Here is an 18,156-nt window from a genome sequence, read left to right as displayed (position 1 = left end):
CTGCTTCTTTATTACTATGGCAACTCTAGGCCCGTGGTATTTCCAAGACCTCCTGAATAACAATTATCAAGATCTAACGTCAGCACTCGATCTACAACGGGACCTTCTTCCTCAAATCTGAACTCTAAAATAGGCTCCTCTCAACTCTTTAAGAGAAGCCCAATGGTTCCTCTGAAGTGCATCCTCCATTGCTGCTTAAGCCAAATAAATAAAGCAATTTTGTTTTGTTTTGTTTTAAATTAATGATAATGATCACTTATTCAAAAAGATGAGAGGGACTGGTGGGTGATGATTACATACAACCTCTATAAGTTGACAAGGATTAAAACAATGGCGTACTCATGCAATAATAGAGCAGTGAAACAGATTTAAAAGTTCGGTAACCAACCCATTAGTATAACTATAACAATTTTGGACCAAAGGTTGTTTTGCCATCTTAAGCTGGTAGATTTTGATACTTGCATTATATACTCTAATTTGTACACATTAGTTTGCACATTGAAAAGCTAGAATTTTCTTAGAGAAAGTTCACTAAGCTCCCCAAAACTATCATCTTAAAAAATACTAATTATTGCCAAGGGGAAGACAAACACACACACACACACAACACCCCAAAAGCTATGCAAAAATAGCTACTGTTAATGAGTGAACTTAAAAGGTATGAACAACACTGATTACTATAGAATCATACAATAATAAATTTAATACAGGTTGACTAATAAAAGTGATAGACAAATTAAGAAAAGGAAAGGACATTATTTTAGCATGTGTTTTAAAGGACACAGACAGTATAAACTACCAATAATTAATTATTCTATAAGAAAAGAGTTAAATGGATACACATGTGAATTAAGAAAAACTGAATATAAAACAACAAATAAAGATTCAATTCAAACATATTTTATGATTACTTGAAATTAGGAGTAATTGTCTTCTCTTTTCAAAGGACATTAAAATATCTTCAGTTACCTAAATCCAGTTTTGTTCCTACCATACCTAAACATATGATGAAATCAAAAGCATTGAGATTTATTCATCAGAAGCACTATCTTTGAACAGAAATATTCAATAACTAAAGATATTTTTATCATGTTACTCTCCTGAGTTCTTCACAATAGTTTGACAGTTTTTCTTCTCAGAGGAGAGGAATAGTGTATCAAATTATGGAAAGAAGGGAAATGGAGGAGAGGGAAAAAGAAAGAATGATCAAGAGTACATGTTCAAGAATGAGAACATGACAGGATATATATTTCCATAGTCTGGGGCAGAGAGCAAGAATGGACCTTGGGTGAGTATAGGATCCAAGGCATCTTGGATCCTTGGGTGTGGATGATTGATCAATATTAGGAATTCTCACCACAGAACACAAAAGTTTTATCTACCTTCCCTTATTTTCAAAACTTACCTCTACCAAACATTATCAGTAACACAAATAATGTTGTATTCAAGTACAAGGAAAAAAATACTCAGTATTATATACCAGAATCTAAGTTAGGCAATGTTAATAAAACCAATAAAATACTTCCTATTTACAAGTGAAAAATAATTTTATTAATACTGTATAAATAAAATGACACAGGAGCACAGAAGAGAAGGCATTAATTTGGCATAAGGAACCTGAAGCAGAACTCAAAGGATGAGAATAATTTGGGGAAAGAAAAAAGGAAAAAGATCCAACACAGAAGGAAGGGTTGTACAAAAACAAAGCAATGTGACAATGTGTTAACTTATTGAATGTTAAAGGAATGTCTTCTATAGCAAGAGGACAGAGACTAGTTGAGTCTGAAAAGGAAGGTTATGACTAAATGGTGAGGATACCTAATGTTCTGGAATACAGCAGAGGATTCTAGATTTTTTGATTGTATGGCCTAGCAGAAATTTGGAGGACCATATCTTAAGGTTGTCAACTTGCTATTTTGCCAAGTAATGGCATTTAAAAAACAAAACTCAAAACTTAAAAATCTACCATTTGCTATCATCATTTTATTAAGAAAAATCATTTTAACACAAAAGAAGAGTATGAACATTACACCAACATAGTTTTAAAAATAGGATATTTAATTGAATTCTTTGGATTCAGAAAAGTGAAAAAATAAAATTATATTCTACCAAGGGTACACAAAGTGAATTCTTAATATATAACTTGGTCTAATGTTTCCTTTTTAGCACAGTCACCTTTATAAAAATCCAAGAGGATTATTCTTAATGCTGCTTCAACTCAATTCAGAGTATTTGAGGTAAACTTAGGGAAGCCCAAGAAAAATAGCTCTCAATTACAGGCTATTTCTCCTACCTTCTCTCTGCAGTGCTGGGAAGAAATAAGAAACAGTCCAGATGTCTGGCCATGGAAAATTCTGGAAAGGGGGCTACATATATGGGGTTCTGACTGACCAACATAGAGCAGTTAAAAAGTCATCTGACAGTAATTCCTTAGACCTCAAAATTGTCACAAACTGTCATTTAGGAACCAATAATGTAAGTTTTATAACTTCAAATAATTCCTTCTTTGCTTTGGCTGCTGGAAAACAGTGCTGAATTTGCATCCCAATTCTAATAACAGTACAGGATCCATTACTAACACTACTATGTTACTAATTTTATTCCATGTTTAGTTTTGCATGTATTTGTTCACTATGAATTTCTTTGGTAAATCTGTCAATTAATTTCTGGAAAAGATATACATAAATACTGAAAAAATTAAAAGACTTTTAGGGAATGAGGAAACATTTGAGATTTAATTTTTTAATGATGTTTATTGAATTTTTTTCTTATTATAAAGGTAACACATGTTATAGGGTCATTACACTATTCTCTTGACCTAGGACACTCTTCTAGTAAGCTGTATGGCTCACCTCCTTTAAGTCTTTGCTGAGATGTAACTTTACTACTGGCTTATTTAAAATTAATCACCTCTTTAAAACTGCAACCTAACCCTGACACTTCTATAATCCCAATCCCCTGTGCTGTACTTAACCTTTTACATAACACTTACCACCTCATATGCTATGTAATTTAATTACTTATTTTGCTCAGTATTTATTTATGTTCTCTCTTTGATAGAATATAAGGTGCCCAAGACAGGGATCTTCGTTATTTACTAATATATTCCAAGTATCTAATAGCACTTGGCCTAGAGCAAGAACACTGTATTAAGCAAAAAATGAATAGCTCACCATGTGTCACTATTCTAAGAGCTTTATATGCATTATATAATTTAATCCTTACAAGAACCCTGGGAGGGAGGTGTTATCATTGACTACATCTTATAGAAAGCAACTAAGCTACAAAATGGCTACGTAACTCACAAAGGTCATACAGCTAAGAAAGCAGTGAAACAAGGGTTTAAATTCAGGTTATTAACTATTATTGTTTCCCCTAATAGAAACAGATTGTGTAAAAGCAGTTGAGACAATGACAGAACAGGTAAGGAAAACTTCCACAGTAAATAGGAAGTAAAAAGCAAATATATGTGTGTGTGTGTGTGTGTGTGTGTGTGTGTGTGTGTGTGTGTGTGTGTGTGTGTGTGTGTGAGTGTGTGTATGTTTGCAAATATATAAACATATATATAAATATATATACCTGCTAAATTCAAGGAATAGTACCTAAAGCCATTATTCACATACAGGATCATCTAGATATTGATTACCTCTTTCTGAAGCTCATGAATATTTATAAAACAAAACTTCTGTTTAAAGAAGTAAGGCTTCAGACAACCATATTTGTCAAAGCTCCTAATACAGATGCATATATTAAATCTTCCCAACAGTTTATTTACCTTCTTTGCCTTCTCACTCCATTTAAGCTGCTGATGAGTAGATAACAGCTTCATCAATTCCCAGTTAAGTATTTCTTTACATTTTCTCAGTTAAGGATTCTCAAATTACACATGGTATGTGTGAATAAGAAAAGTCACTTGAAGCACCACTTTAAGAGTTAGAAGGGGATTTTAGAGATCATTGCTTAGTAAACATGCCATGCTAATGAAGGATATACAGCAGCCCTAATAGATTGGGATTATAAGGGCCAGAGCCTCCCATTCCAACATTTTTTCAAAGTTCTTCATTCTGTTATTAGCACTGACTGTGCAAACATGCTACTTTGTTTTTTAATGAATAAGGAGAAAGCATACATGAATATCTTACTAGAATTTATGGAAGCAATGTCTTTATATTCTTCTGTCAATAAATATTCCTCTAGTAGCACAAGTTATGCCATGATTAATAGATACATTACAGGAAACTAAAATAATTAGAATAGAGAGAGAAATCATACCTTCTATCAATAGCTCTTGTCCATGACTGCCAAGAAGTGTACGAGATAGGAATGGGGCAAAGTCTACAAAAATTTCACGAAGAAGAGGAGCAACTTTTTCTAAAGCTCTTTCAAGTTTTGCAGTGATGCTGTTGAAATTAAGACATAAAGACTAGTAAATATGGTTCAATATAAAAAGTCAAATAAACTTTACTTCTAAATTAAAACCTTTAAAATTATAAAAGTCCAATTCTAACCCACTGAATAATAACAGCTTCATGTAGAAGGGACACTGTAGAGTTTCACATCAGTCATAAGGCTACTCAAGACTGTTGCTAAATCAGAATGATTATACTGTGAAAAGGAATCAGGATCCTGTCACCCACAAGGGCCACAGATTCTGTCCATAACTCTAGGAGCTTCAAGAAAAGAAGCTCCTGTATGGCTTCTTTGTCTATCCTTCTTTCCACCAAAGAAAACTGTTTCGAATACCTACTACACGGGTCACTGTGAAAGTTACAAAGAATGAGCTCTTGTTCTCAAGAGTTCCCTGAAAATTTCCTGAAAAGCAGGACAAATAAGAGGATAACTGAATTCAGTATGATACAGTTGAATTGCTTTGCCAAAGTAGGCATTTTCTTTTTCATAAGCCCACTTACTTTTTATTTACCATTGTATCATTCATTATTTATATTGCTATTAAATTTCAAGTTATATGACTTTATATAAGCACTATCTGACATTCTTGAAAGTACCTTGAGCAAGATGTGTAAAAGTAAAAACATAGATAAAGAAAATAATTCTGCTCAAATAAATAATTTGGTAATATCCAACTGTCTCTCTTACAAGTAAGTGCTTTAGAGTAAGACTGCTTGAACTGGAATGCTGGCTCCATCGTATGCTACCTAGGTGACCTTGGGACATTAGACTTCCTATGTCTGCAAAATGAAGATGGTAACAGTACCTACCAGGTGAAGATTAATGAGCTAAAGCATGTAAAGTGCATAGAAAAGTGCCTGGCACACAGTGGGAGGTCAACAACGATAGCTCTTGTAACTGCTACTTTGAATAGAACACACCTATATTTGATCTTACAAAATGTGACTCTGATATATTTAAACCAAAACAAAATCACTATAATAATCTTAGATGAGCACACATTCTTCTACACAGAAGACATGTACAGTAAGGAATTCAACAATACTTCACAGTAATAAAATTCTGCCACAATGCTAAGCAACATTTTTGTTATGTAGGAGGAAAACATAAATGACAAAAAGGTAATTAATCACAGAATAATTTGCAATATATTATTAATATTTAAAACTGAACTCTTCCATCTTTTTTTAAGTGAATAGCGAGGGATTAGGGAATCTAGGATGCTTTCTTTCCTAACTTGGAAAGAGCATGATCTGAATCCTTTGTGTACACAAAGCCTCATCATTAACACTTCAATTTAAGTTTGCTTCCTCTTATTTGGGTCAACAGCTTTATAGAAAGAAGAACTCAAAGAGGAAACTCAGGTTTAGTAACTTCCACAAACACTTAAAGAGAATATTCTGGAGGAACAGCTTTAAGCAAGAAAAAAGGACCTGGGTGGGGCTTTGCAGACTTGCTGAAGACAAAGAGTTTTCAATATTCTCCCCTACTCTGTTACTCCTGGAGCAAACACCTACATTAAGGCAGTGGTTCTCAATCTTTGGTGTAGATTGGAATCACCTGCAAGGCCTGTTTAAACCCAAACTGCTAGGGCCCCAGCCTGAGATGTTCAGCAGCTTTGGGTGTACCGACACAGTTTGCACTTCTAAAAGATTCTCAGGTGGCCTGATACTGCTTATCCAGGAAACACGTTTTGAGAAAAACTGTTTTAATGAAAGTACTTACTATTATTAAGTTGTAATAAAACAGCTAGGAAAGGAAGGACTACCTGAAGTCACAGAATAATCATCATAATAATGAGTTAGCTCTGAAGTTCAGAGAATATAGACAGAACTTCTTTTTTAGATCCATTATTTCATTCATTCTTTCTAATCTCCAGGATCATGTTTGATGAAGCTTCTCAGCTAAAGTAATCCTCTCTACCAAGGAAAGGTAAATAAGAATGGTAAAAGAGAACCTATGAAGAGGAGAAAAATCTAGATATAATTACTACTATTTTTGCACCTGAATTCTGAGTGAAGCATGAATATTTATTTTTACTTAAGATTAACTGAGTAAAATTATTTTAGAAAAATTCTAGATTTATAGAGGTTCACATCATAGTTATACTATTGGATCATAATATACTATTAGCTAATTGAAGTCAGAAACATTTTCCCTAGTTTAAGATTTTTTTTGCATATTTTACAGGTTTCTGTATAATAATTTAGAGGCTTCAGAATTGCAAAAGTACTGTTCTTGGTGATTAAATTAAACATCAAATAGAAACTGATTAATCTACACAACTAATTACATGTGTGTAGGTAAATGTGTATTAATTACCTTTACTTAAGGGTAATGGACAAAAACAGATATTTCTCAGTAAGTGAACCCCTATAATAAGACTTTTTGCAGCTATTTTCTTACAAAATGTTAACAGAACATTAAATGATGCTCTTATAAATCATTCTGCCATCATAATTTAAATATTCTAATAAAGGGCAAAAAATGTAACATTTTACCCAGCAAGAGATCAAAGGTTTTAAATACAGGAAATTATTATCAAATAATACTGCCAGACTTCTCTATCAAGCAACAACAAAATATTCTAAGTGGAAAAGTTTCATCATCACTTTTTCATAGTGAAGAAAATGGACATATAGATTCCTCATAATGTGTTTTAAAGTAAACATTGTGTAAAGTATGTTATCTTCATTCTTACACAATTTAAATTCTCAAAGGAAATGATATAAACATAAATTTTAGCTTTATACCCTCCCTCCTCTATCACCTGGCAGATAACCACCAATTACTAAAAAAATTTTTATACAGATATATTGTGCCTATACTGTTATTTCAATTCTCATCTCAGATAAATACACAGTGTAAAACTATTTCTTCCCAATCCCAAGGCACATGAAAAATGTATGTTAACATGTTAAAAATTTTTAAAAATCTTAATAAGGGAGAACTCTTTGACCTTATAGCTTATAAAAATAAATAAATTATTCTTTCTTTTGAATGTAATTTTCATTCTAAAAGTGGAAAGAACCTATAGCTACCAGAAATAAAACAAAGTCCTTTGGCAAATTATTTTCTAAAACAACTAGCGTATTTCACTCAATTTAGGGAAAACACCAAGTACTAATTTTTCCTTTAGAAGTTTTCATTTATTCAAAAAACATTCACTTAGTCTAAGACATTTTGTGCAGAGAAATAATACAAAGGTAGACTTGATGGGGAATTTGCCCTACATAGTCTAGTGTGAGGGTTATAATTTTAATAATCTGTTTATAACTTCTTAATATTTTAGAACATTCTTGGGACCTCAATATAGAGTTTGTCAACTCTAGGCTGAAATGCATTCTCTTAAGCTACTCATTCCTCTCTCCCCACTTTATTCTTTTTCATTCTCTTCAGTCACACTAACTATGCTTATGATGCTATTTTGACTTTGGCTGTTTTTCTTGATAGTAAGTGCAAATTCTTTTAAGAAAGAGAATTACTGATTTCCATGAACAAAATTATGGTTGTGACTTGGGAAATTTATCAACCACTCTAACAAAATGACCAATGATAGGAAAACTAAACATTCAAAGGACATAATAATGCTTTAGATGAATTTCTATAGCTCCAGTGCCTGGATTAAAACAATATGACTTAAAACACAGGAGTTTAGTTTAAAAAACACAATCATATTTTGGTTTTTACCTGTATTAAGGAAATCTCATGTAGAGGGATTTACAGATTCTAAGTAATTTGTATGAATAAAACTATAAATAACCCATTAGAGAAAAAATACATAAAAATCCATGGCTGCAACTACTATCATATATATACACATACATGAAAATTAAAGACACTATAGGAAACTGGAAGAGAATATTAACCTATAAAAAAATCAAATGGAAATTCTAGTACTTACACAAAGATTGAAATTAAGAATGCAGAAGATTAAAAACAGTTAAAAAGAGAATTAGTAAAGTGGACTAAGGTTAAAAAGAAATACTAGAATAATGGAGAGAGAGAAATAGATAGATAGATGAGAAATACAGAAAATATCTAATATATGTGTAATTCAAATCCCAGGGAAAGACTAGAACGACTCTGAAGCAATATTAGAAGAGGTAATGGCTAAGAATTTCCCAGCCACTGATGAAAGTCATCAAATTTCAGATTTGAGAAGCTCTATAAATCCCAAGCTGGATAAATATAAAGAAAAATCAAAGAGCCTGAGTATATCATAGTAAAACTGCTAAACACCAACGATAAAGAAAAATCTTAAAAACAGGTAGCAGTAATGGAAAAGGCTGGGGAAGAGCAGAGAGATAGCAATAAGACAGGAAATTACATTTCTAAAAAAAAAAAACAAGGCAAAAAGGGAAAGAAAGCACAGAAAGAAATGAAAGATACAGAATAATATCTTTAAAGCATTAAAAGGAAATAGCTCCCAACCTAGACTCTACTTTGGTTCAAAATATCCCTCAAAAATAGAGGTGAATTTCAAAGATTTTTAGTTAAATAAGAACTGAGGGAATTCATGAGTGTCAGGCCTGCACTAAATGAAATACTAAAGGGGGTGTTTTTAAGAAGAAAGAAAATGATAGCACATGGAAGTCAGACATTCAAAAAGGAATGATGAGCAAAAATAAATGATAAACATTTGGATAAATCTAAATATGTTGACCAATAAAATAGTAATTATATTCTCTTGTTGCATTTACAATTTTATATGCACACACACACATGCGTACACATATGTATAAGTGTGTTTGCAAAATTTGGAGTAAATGAAGCTATACTGAGATCCATACATTGTCTGGGAAGAGGACTTATATAAATCAGGAATTAATGTTGCAATCTAGAAGATGATCACTTAAAACACTGTTTCTCAGAGTGTATTCTTAGAGCCAGCACACCAAGATCACTTCATGTAATGGTTAATTTTATGTGTCAACTTGACTGGACCACAGGGTGCCCTGACGTTTGATTAAATATTATTCTGGGTGTGTCTGTTAGGATGTTTCTGGATGAGATTACAATTTGAATGGGTAGACTGAATAAAGCAGACTGTCCTCCCTAATGTGTGTGTGTGTTCATCCATTCAATTGAAGACGTGAATAGAACAAAAGGCTAGATAAGAGAAAACCCCTTCTACCTGATAGTTGGTCTTTGCTGGCCTTCAGACTCAACTGAAACATCAGCTCTTCTGGGGTCTTGAGCCTGCTAGCTTCCACACTGGAACTTATACCATCAACTTTCCTGATTCTCAGGCCTTTAGTCTTGAACTAGAACTACATATTGGCTCAGCAATGTGTTTTAACAGGCCTCCCATGTAACTCTGTTGCATACTAATGTTTAAGATCCACTGCACTAAGGAAAAGATAATAAGGTATAAACTTCAACCTAACAGTTTCTTGTTACTTCTCTCTAGTGAATGTTTCTTAATGGCAATATGAATAAAATTGATTAATCACTGCCAAGACTTGGAAGCAAGGAAGGAAAGCAGAAACAAGCTCATAATAAGCATCAAGAATAAAAAGGAGGGGGCTTCCCTGGTGGCACAGTGGTTAAGAATCTGCCTGCCAATGCAGGGGACACGGGTTTGAACCCTGGTCCGGGAAGATCCCACATGCTGCGGAGCAACTAAGCCCGTGCGCCACAACTACTGAGCCTGTGCTCTGGAGCCCGCGAGCCACAACTACTGAAGCCCGTGTGCCTAGAGCCCATGCTCCTCAACGAGAGAAGTCACCGCAATAAGAAGCACGTGCACCGCAACGGAGAGTAGCCCCCGCTCGCTGCAAATAGAGAAAGCCCACATGTAGCAATGAAGACCCAATGCAGCCAAAAATAAGTAAATAAAATAAATAAATTTATTAAAAAAAAAAAAGAATAAAAAGGAGGGACTTTCTTACAGATTATATGAATGTTAAAATAATAATAAGAGAATATTATGAACTATATTATGCCAACAGAATCTACCAAAACTTACACAGGACAAAAATTGAAAATCTGGGGAGACCTGTAACATTTTAACTTAAAAACTTTCCCCAAAAAGGAAATCCAGGATCGGATGTCTTTGCTTGTGAGCTCTACCAAATATTTTAGAAAACAAAGAAAAACAAATAAAAAATACCAATCTTACATTAGCTCTTCAAAAGGTAAAACAGATTTTACATCACAAAGAAATTGGATTTCTTTCAGGAATTAAAGGTTTGTTTAGCATTTTTAAAATTAAAAGTCAATATCATAGACCATGTTAGCAGAAAAAGGAGGAAAACCACATGGTCATCTCCATGACTTCCCCTCTCTTTAGAGATAAAATTCTATACCCATAATGATGGTAACTTGGTTAATTATAAACACAAGAGAATTCTTATATTTGATAAAAATTATCTTTATTAAATAGACAGGAGACATCATAATTAATGATGAAATGTTCAAAGCTTTTCATTTGAGATGAAGAAAAGAATGCCTTTTCTAACCACTTCTATAGAAAACTGTATTGGAGGTACTAGGTGATACTATAAGTCAGGAAAAAGAAATAAAAAGGTGTAAGTATTTGTGTAATGGGGGATAAAACTGCCAACATTCACAGATCAAATGACTGTCCATACATGCTTAGTTAGAAAGAATTATAGATAAATTAGGAAACATAAGTACTTAAAGGTTTCATGATATTAGCCTAATATATTGCAATGAATTATATATACCAGCAAACAATAAAAAAGGAAATTTATAAAATAAAAAAAATTTACAACATTAAAAAGTATCAAATTCCACTTTTCACCTTGAAGGGGTTAAGATGGTCTACAATTACCTCCCATGCTAACAACTAGAAAATTTTACAAAATGCAGAGAACAACTATTTTCATACAAAATGTGGGGTACAAAATCCCGAGGAAAGAGAAACAAATGAGGTGAGTCCCAACATCACCCAGATTTCCTACATGGAGGTTATTTTCCATATTAGGGCAGATACAGAATCCAGCAACCTTTCTCAGTTGACAAGATTAAGACTGTAGTTCAAGGAGGCAAAGGTGAATAGAATTTGGAGGGCATAGTACGCAAGAGGAAGGTGTATGGAGAGCACAGTAATCTTTGGCTGAGTAACAATCTAGGTAATGTGATGCCTGAAAGCTCCCAAGGTTAGAGTAGAACAACTTCTGAGGAAAGAACAATTATGGAGGAGTCATAACAGGCATCTTCTACATCTCACACAGGTCTAGAATTGTCTGCGTTCCATCTGGCCAAAAAGGAGGGACCTCCTTAGATACACTGAGCGTTCAGGAGAAATCCAGCATACTTTCTAAGTGGCAAAATTAGCCCAAGAATAAAGGCCACCCTAGATCTGCCTTAAAAGATCTTAAAAATGCTTCATGAGGAAGAATGGTCTTTCGAACAAATGGTGCTGCAACAAATGGACATTCACAGGAAAAAATATAAACCTGGACATAAACCTCACACCTTACATAAAAATTAGCTCAAAATGGGACCCCGACTTAAAACTAAAACTACTACTTAAAACCACAGAACTTTATAGAAGACACAGGAGAAAATCTTCAGTACTTAAGGTGAGGTGAAGAGTTCTTAGACATGACATCATGATAAGCTAGACTACAATAAAAATGTAAAGTTTCCTCTGCCAAAGACTTTATTAAGAGGACGAAACACACGAGCTACAGTCTGGGAGCAAATACTTGGAAACAACATTTTTGAAAAAGGACTTCTACTTAGAATACTGAATTCTTACGGCTCAAAAGTGAAAAAGCAATCTAATTATAAAATGAGCAGAAGATATAAACAGACGTTTCGCTGAAGAGAACACACTAATGGAAAATAAGCACACAAAAAGATGTTCAGAATCATCCATTAGGAAAATACAAATTAAGACCACAATGAGATATCACTACATACCTACCAGAATGGCCTTAAAAAAAAAAAAAAAAAAAAAAAAAAGACAACGCTGAATGCTGGTAAAAATGAAGAGAAACTGGACTATTCATACATTGCTGGTGGGAGTTTTTTATAACACTAAATAGGTACTTACCATATTAGCCAAGTAATCTCACTCTGGGCACTTATCCCAGAGAAATGAAAATGTATGTTCACATAAAAACAAATGTTTATTGTAGCTTTTTTAGTACTAGCCAAAAATGGAAAAAACCCGAATGTCTTTTAGTGGGTGAATGGTTAAACAAACTGTTGTACATCCATACCATGAAATAATACTCAGAAATACAAAAGGACCCATTAATACACATAACACTTGGATGGATCTCATGGCATTATACTGAGAAAGGTCAATATCCAAAGTCCCTCTGAAACACTTAGAAGTCAAAGAAGAAATCATAGAGAAACTTAGAAAAAATATTGTATGAAAATTAAAACAACATTAAATTTCTGAAATACAGCTAAAACAGTGCTTAGTGGAAAAGTTATGGCTTTAAATGCTTGTAACAGAAACGGAGAAATCTAAAATCAAAGATCTAAGCAAGGGATTGGCAAATGTTTTCTGTAAAGGGTAAGATACTAAATATTTTAAGATTTTAGGGCATACTATCTCTGTTGCAACTACTTAACTGCCATTGTAATGTGAAAGCAGTCACAGGCAATATATAAACAAACGATGTGACTGTATTGCAATAAAAGTTTATTTACACAAAGTTTATACATAAAGTTTATGATGGCAGGCAGATTTGGTCCCTGGGCTGTAGTTTATAGACTCCTGATCTAAGTTTCCACCCTAAAAATCTAGAAAGAGAAAAGTAAGTAAACCTGAAATAACTAAAAGGAAATAAAAAGAGGGGAATTTGATGTAATAGAGACAGAAAAAAAATTAATGAATTTAATGCCTAACTTCTGGGGGGAAAATTATAATATTGAAACGTCAATAGGTACTCTAATAATGCTAAAATGAGAAAAGGCATAAGTTACAAAATCAGGAATGAAAGAGGAAACATCATTAGAGATCCTACAAGTGTTTTAAAATAATAATATAATAATAAAATTATGAAAAACTTTATGGCAATAAATCCAATAACTTAGATAAAAGGACTAAATTCCTAGAAGTCACAAATGACCAAAACTGATGCAAAAAGAAAACAGAAAATCTGAATAGTCACTTATCCAATGAAAGAATTTAATTTGTAAAACCTCCCCAGTAAAAAAAAATTCCAGGCAGAGATGGCTCCACTGGTGAAATCTCAAAGCTACAAGAATAAATAACACTAAAGCTACAAGTGACATTTTCTTTCACATAGAAAATAATAAAGAAATTACAGATAATATTGAGTTGAGAAAAGTCTAAACAATCTAACAAAGACTACTAAATTTAAGTGGATTAAGCAAAATTGCAAGATGTAAAATCAGTGTACAAATGTCAATTGTCTTTCTATATACTACACCAACACATAAAATCTTCTTTCTTTTTTGTTTTCAGTCTTATTGAGATATAATTAACAAGGCAATCATCAATTTGCTCGCTGTTAAGAAAGTTTACTTGCATTTTCTATCATTTTATATAAGTGGAAACATAGTATTTATCCTTTTTTGTTTGGCTTCTAACTCAAAATTGGAAATTTAAAGTAAAAATTTTAATTTAGAATATCATCAAAGACATGAAAAACCAATAAAAAAAAAAGACAAAACTAACTACAAGACCTTTACAATGAAAGCTATAACAAGTTGCTCAGAGAAATTATAAAAACCTCAATGAATGGAGTTACAGACAATGTTTGTATATTAGAAGACAATATTATTAAGATATCAATTCTCCCTAAATTTAAATAAATATTCAACACAATCCTAATTAACATTTCAACAGGATTTTTTTTTTTAGAAATTGGCAAGCCAATTCTAAAACATATAAGAAAATGCAAACAATCTAGAAAAGTCAAAGCAACGGTAAAAAGAACAGAGTTAGAGGACTTATACTACCTGATTTCAGGATATTCTATAAGCTATAGTAATAAAGTGGGGTACTGGCATAAGGACGGCCATATAGATCATGAAGTAGTATGGAGTCCTGCAATAGGTTCACACAGAGACAGCCAACTGATTTTATACCAATGTGCCAAGGTAATTCAGTGGTGCTGAAACATTGATATACATATGGATAAAAGCAAAACTGAATCTTTACCTCACCACACACACACAAAAATTAAGTGAAAACGGATCATAGACCTAATCATAAAAGCTAAAACTACAAAACTTTTAGAAGAAAATATACGAGAATATCTTCATGACTTTTGGCTAGGTAAAGATTTCTTAAGATACAAAGGCACAAACCATAAAAGAAAAGATTTTTTGAAACGATGGACTTGGTCAAAATTAGAAACTTCCTGTTCTAAATAATTTTAACAAAATGAAAATATCAGCCACAGAATGGAATATCTGACACAGGACATATAATCAGAATACATAAAGAATGGTGACATTTCACAAGAAAACAAGCCTACTTTTTAAAAAAAATAGCAAAAGATTTCAACGGCCCATTAACGTATCAGAAAAAAAAAATAAACCTCATCACCTTTAATCATTAGGAAAGTGGAAAATAAATCCAAATGAGATATGATTACCCAGCAAAGTCTTAAATTATAAAGTCTTAAAAAGACTGAGAATGCCAAGTGTTGACAAGAATATGGAACAAATGGAACTTTTATACACTGTTGAAAGGAATATAAAATGATACAACTGCTTTGCAAAACAGCTCAGTAGTTTCTTATAAATATAAGCCTATACTTCCTATTCAACCAGTTATTTTACTCCTATTTACCCAAGATCATATGTCTACAATACACTTGTATTCAAATGTCCATAGAATCTTTATTTATAATAGCCCCAATCTGGAAAAAACCCAGATGTCTATCAATAAGTGAAGAGATAAATAAATAGTGGGATAGCCATATAACAGAATAATACTCAAGAATAAAAAGGAATGGACTACTCATAAACAAAAAGACATGAATGAATCTCAAAATCTGAGTGAAAGAAGGTAGGCACCAGCAAGTGTATTCTATATGATTCCATCTATGTGAAATCCTAGAAAAGACAAATTTAAATTATGATATCAAAAAGCATATAAATGTTTGCCTGGGGAAGGATGGGGTAAATTATAAATGGGGCACAGGGAACTATATGGAGTGATAAATATATTCTACATCTTCATCGTGGTAGTGGTTGTATGGGCATATAAACTGTTCAAAACTCGTTAAAATGTACACTCAAATTGAGTATTTTTAAATTGAGTTTAAACAACATAAACAAATGATCTCAATAAATTTATTTTGGAAACTAGAGAAACTAAGATACAAACACAAAATATTTAAATTATAAGAATATATCATATAAGAAACATATAAGACTTCTACATAAAAATCTAAAAATCATTACTGGAAAAAATTTTTTAAAAACTAAAGAAATGGAAGGAATAGAAGCTGTTCATAGTTTGGAAGTCACAATATTGAAAGACATCTATAGATGAAATATAACTTCCGTTGCAATAGATCTATAAATTCCATTCCTTGCTAAAATCCCAGCAAGTTGTTTTCAATATGGATACTGATAAATTGATTCTAAAATTTAAATGGAAATGCAAAGCATCAAGAATAGCTTAGGCTTCCTTGGAAAAAAAAAAAAAAGGACAGGATGGGAAGACATTACTTATCCAGATACTGATCCTTATTAAACCTAAAGCTAATTATGACAGTATGTCACAAGGATAGACAAACAGACAAATTGGGTAGAATCGAGTGCCAAAGCAGAATCTAGTATACAGGAACACTTGATGTGTGACAAAAGGGGCAGAGCATGGGAGATAGGAGAGTTTCTCAAATAAATGATACTGGGTCATCTTGACATCCATAGTACTCCTACCTCATAAAATTCACAAAACTCAATTCCAGATGAACTATGTATCAAAATGTAAAAAGCACAAATAAAGCAGCCAGAGGATGAGATGGGGAAAATGTAGGCAAAGATTTCATCTATAACACAAAAAGCACTAAAAAACAAAAACTCGATAAATTGAGTTTCATTAAAATTTACAACTTCTGTTGATCAAAACATATCACATAGATAATAAGAAAAGCCACAGAATGGGAGAAGATATATATACAACATATAATCATCAAAGGGCTCATTTTCAAAATGCATAAAGAGAAGAGCCTTTACAAATTAAGAAGACAAACAACTCAACGTTTTAAAATGAGTAAGAGATTTCAACAGGGGAATCACAAAAGAGGAAAACCAAAAGACCAATAAATATATAAGAAGGTGCTCGACCTTGTTAACTATCAGGAAAATACAAACTAAAAATACAATGAAATACCACTATACTTCTACTAAAATGGCTAAAATGTAAAAGTGACAATACTAAGTACTGTTAAAGATATAAAAAATTAGGCACTCTCATACGCTGCTAATGAGTTAGTAAACTTGCATTAACCACTTTGGAAAACATGTGGCATTATCTAGTAAAATTGAACATACACAAACACTATGAATCAGCAATTCCATTCAGTTATTTATCCAACAGATATGCATACAAATGTGTAGTATACCCAAGAGTAATGTACAAGCAGCACTGTTATGTAAAAAAGGAGCATTATTTGCAATAGTCCCAAACTGGAAAATTCCAAATGCCCACCATCAGTAAAATAGATTAATAAATTGTAGTGTACAACCACTAAGGAATGAACATGAACAAAACTATTGCTACAGGCAATACAGATAAATCTCATAAACATAATGTTGAAAAAAAGTAGCCAGAGACAAAAAGAATACATACTGTGCAACTCCACTCATATAAAATTCAAAAAAGACAAAACTAATCTAGTATTAAGTCAGAGTGATGAATTTGAAGAGGAGCAAGAATAGTGGCAAAAAAAGGAGCAAAAGGTGGGGGCTTTGTGGTACCTGTAACATTCTATTTCTTGCCTTGAGTGATAGTAACATAACATCGTTCTTTCATTGAGTTTTTACACTTCAATTAAAAATGGGAATACACACACATACTGTGTGTATGTATATGTGCAATTTAACTCCAAGCATTTTGGTCAAACTCTTCTAGGAATTCTCTCTGATATGCTACTACAAATCATTTTTATCTATTAATCACGATAGAAAACATAATGTTTGGTGATTCAACTTCCAATTATATATGCTACATATAACACTGCAGATTTATTTTGAAAGTCTATATTTTAAACTCACCACCCCAAAGATGTCCAATTTTATCATGGTGCCATGTGTGCATGTTTCTACTTTACAGGAAACAGTAATGTGCTATACGACAATGGATTATAAATTCAGGAAAGTCAGATCATGAAAACCATTCAAGATCTCTCAGTTTAGACTGAAATATAATAAATGATTTTTATATAATGAATAACTATCTAAAAATATCAAAACACTGCAATTCTGAGATATAATCACAAAATACATAATTAAACATTCTTAAGCATTCTTAACTATATCTTTATATTTAATGTATACTGTTTCACTATTTTTGAGGTGGGAGGAAGGGAGTAAAAGGAGTAAAAAAACAAATAGTTATGTATACCTCATATTTTCAGCCGAATCTTCTGGCATTGGAGCAACAGTTTGTACAGCTGGAAGGTTTTTGCTGGTAGCACCATTCACAAAACTAGAAGAGGAGGAAGAAGAAGAGGACCCCGAATCCACGGCACCTGTTCCCAAAATAATAATTTTTAGCCTTAAGTATAAATTTATTTAACAAAATAATTTTCATTACATCATTACTAT

At 32.5% G+C, this 18,156-nt stretch overlaps 1 protein-coding gene across 8 annotated transcripts in view; it reads right to left on the bottom strand.

Moving 5' to 3' along the window:
- The window catches only part of NBEA (neurobeachin), a 602,800-nt gene that overhangs the window by 358,661 nt on the left and 225,983 nt on the right, over positions 1–18,156 (bottom strand). For all 8 annotated transcript variants that reach the window (XM_036831611.1, XM_036831614.1, XM_036831612.1 and 5 more), the window contains 2 exons: positions 17,954–18,080; positions 4,273–4,400 (listed from right to left, as the gene is read on the bottom strand). In XM_036831611.1, the coding sequence (XP_036687506.1) occupies positions 4,273–4,400; positions 17,954–18,080 (255 nt within the window). The remainder of the gene's footprint in view (positions 1–4,272; positions 4,401–17,953; positions 18,081–18,156) is intronic.

The sequence above is a fragment of the Balaenoptera musculus genome, chromosome 18 (assembly GCF_009873245.2).
Source record: "Balaenoptera musculus isolate JJ_BM4_2016_0621 chromosome 18, mBalMus1.pri.v3, whole genome shotgun sequence".
In the NCBI taxonomy this organism is placed as follows: Eukaryota; Metazoa; Chordata; class Mammalia; order Artiodactyla; family Balaenopteridae; genus Balaenoptera; species Balaenoptera musculus.
Note: the sequence above shows the minus strand (reverse complement) of the source record. Positions and strands in the feature narration are given on the sequence as shown.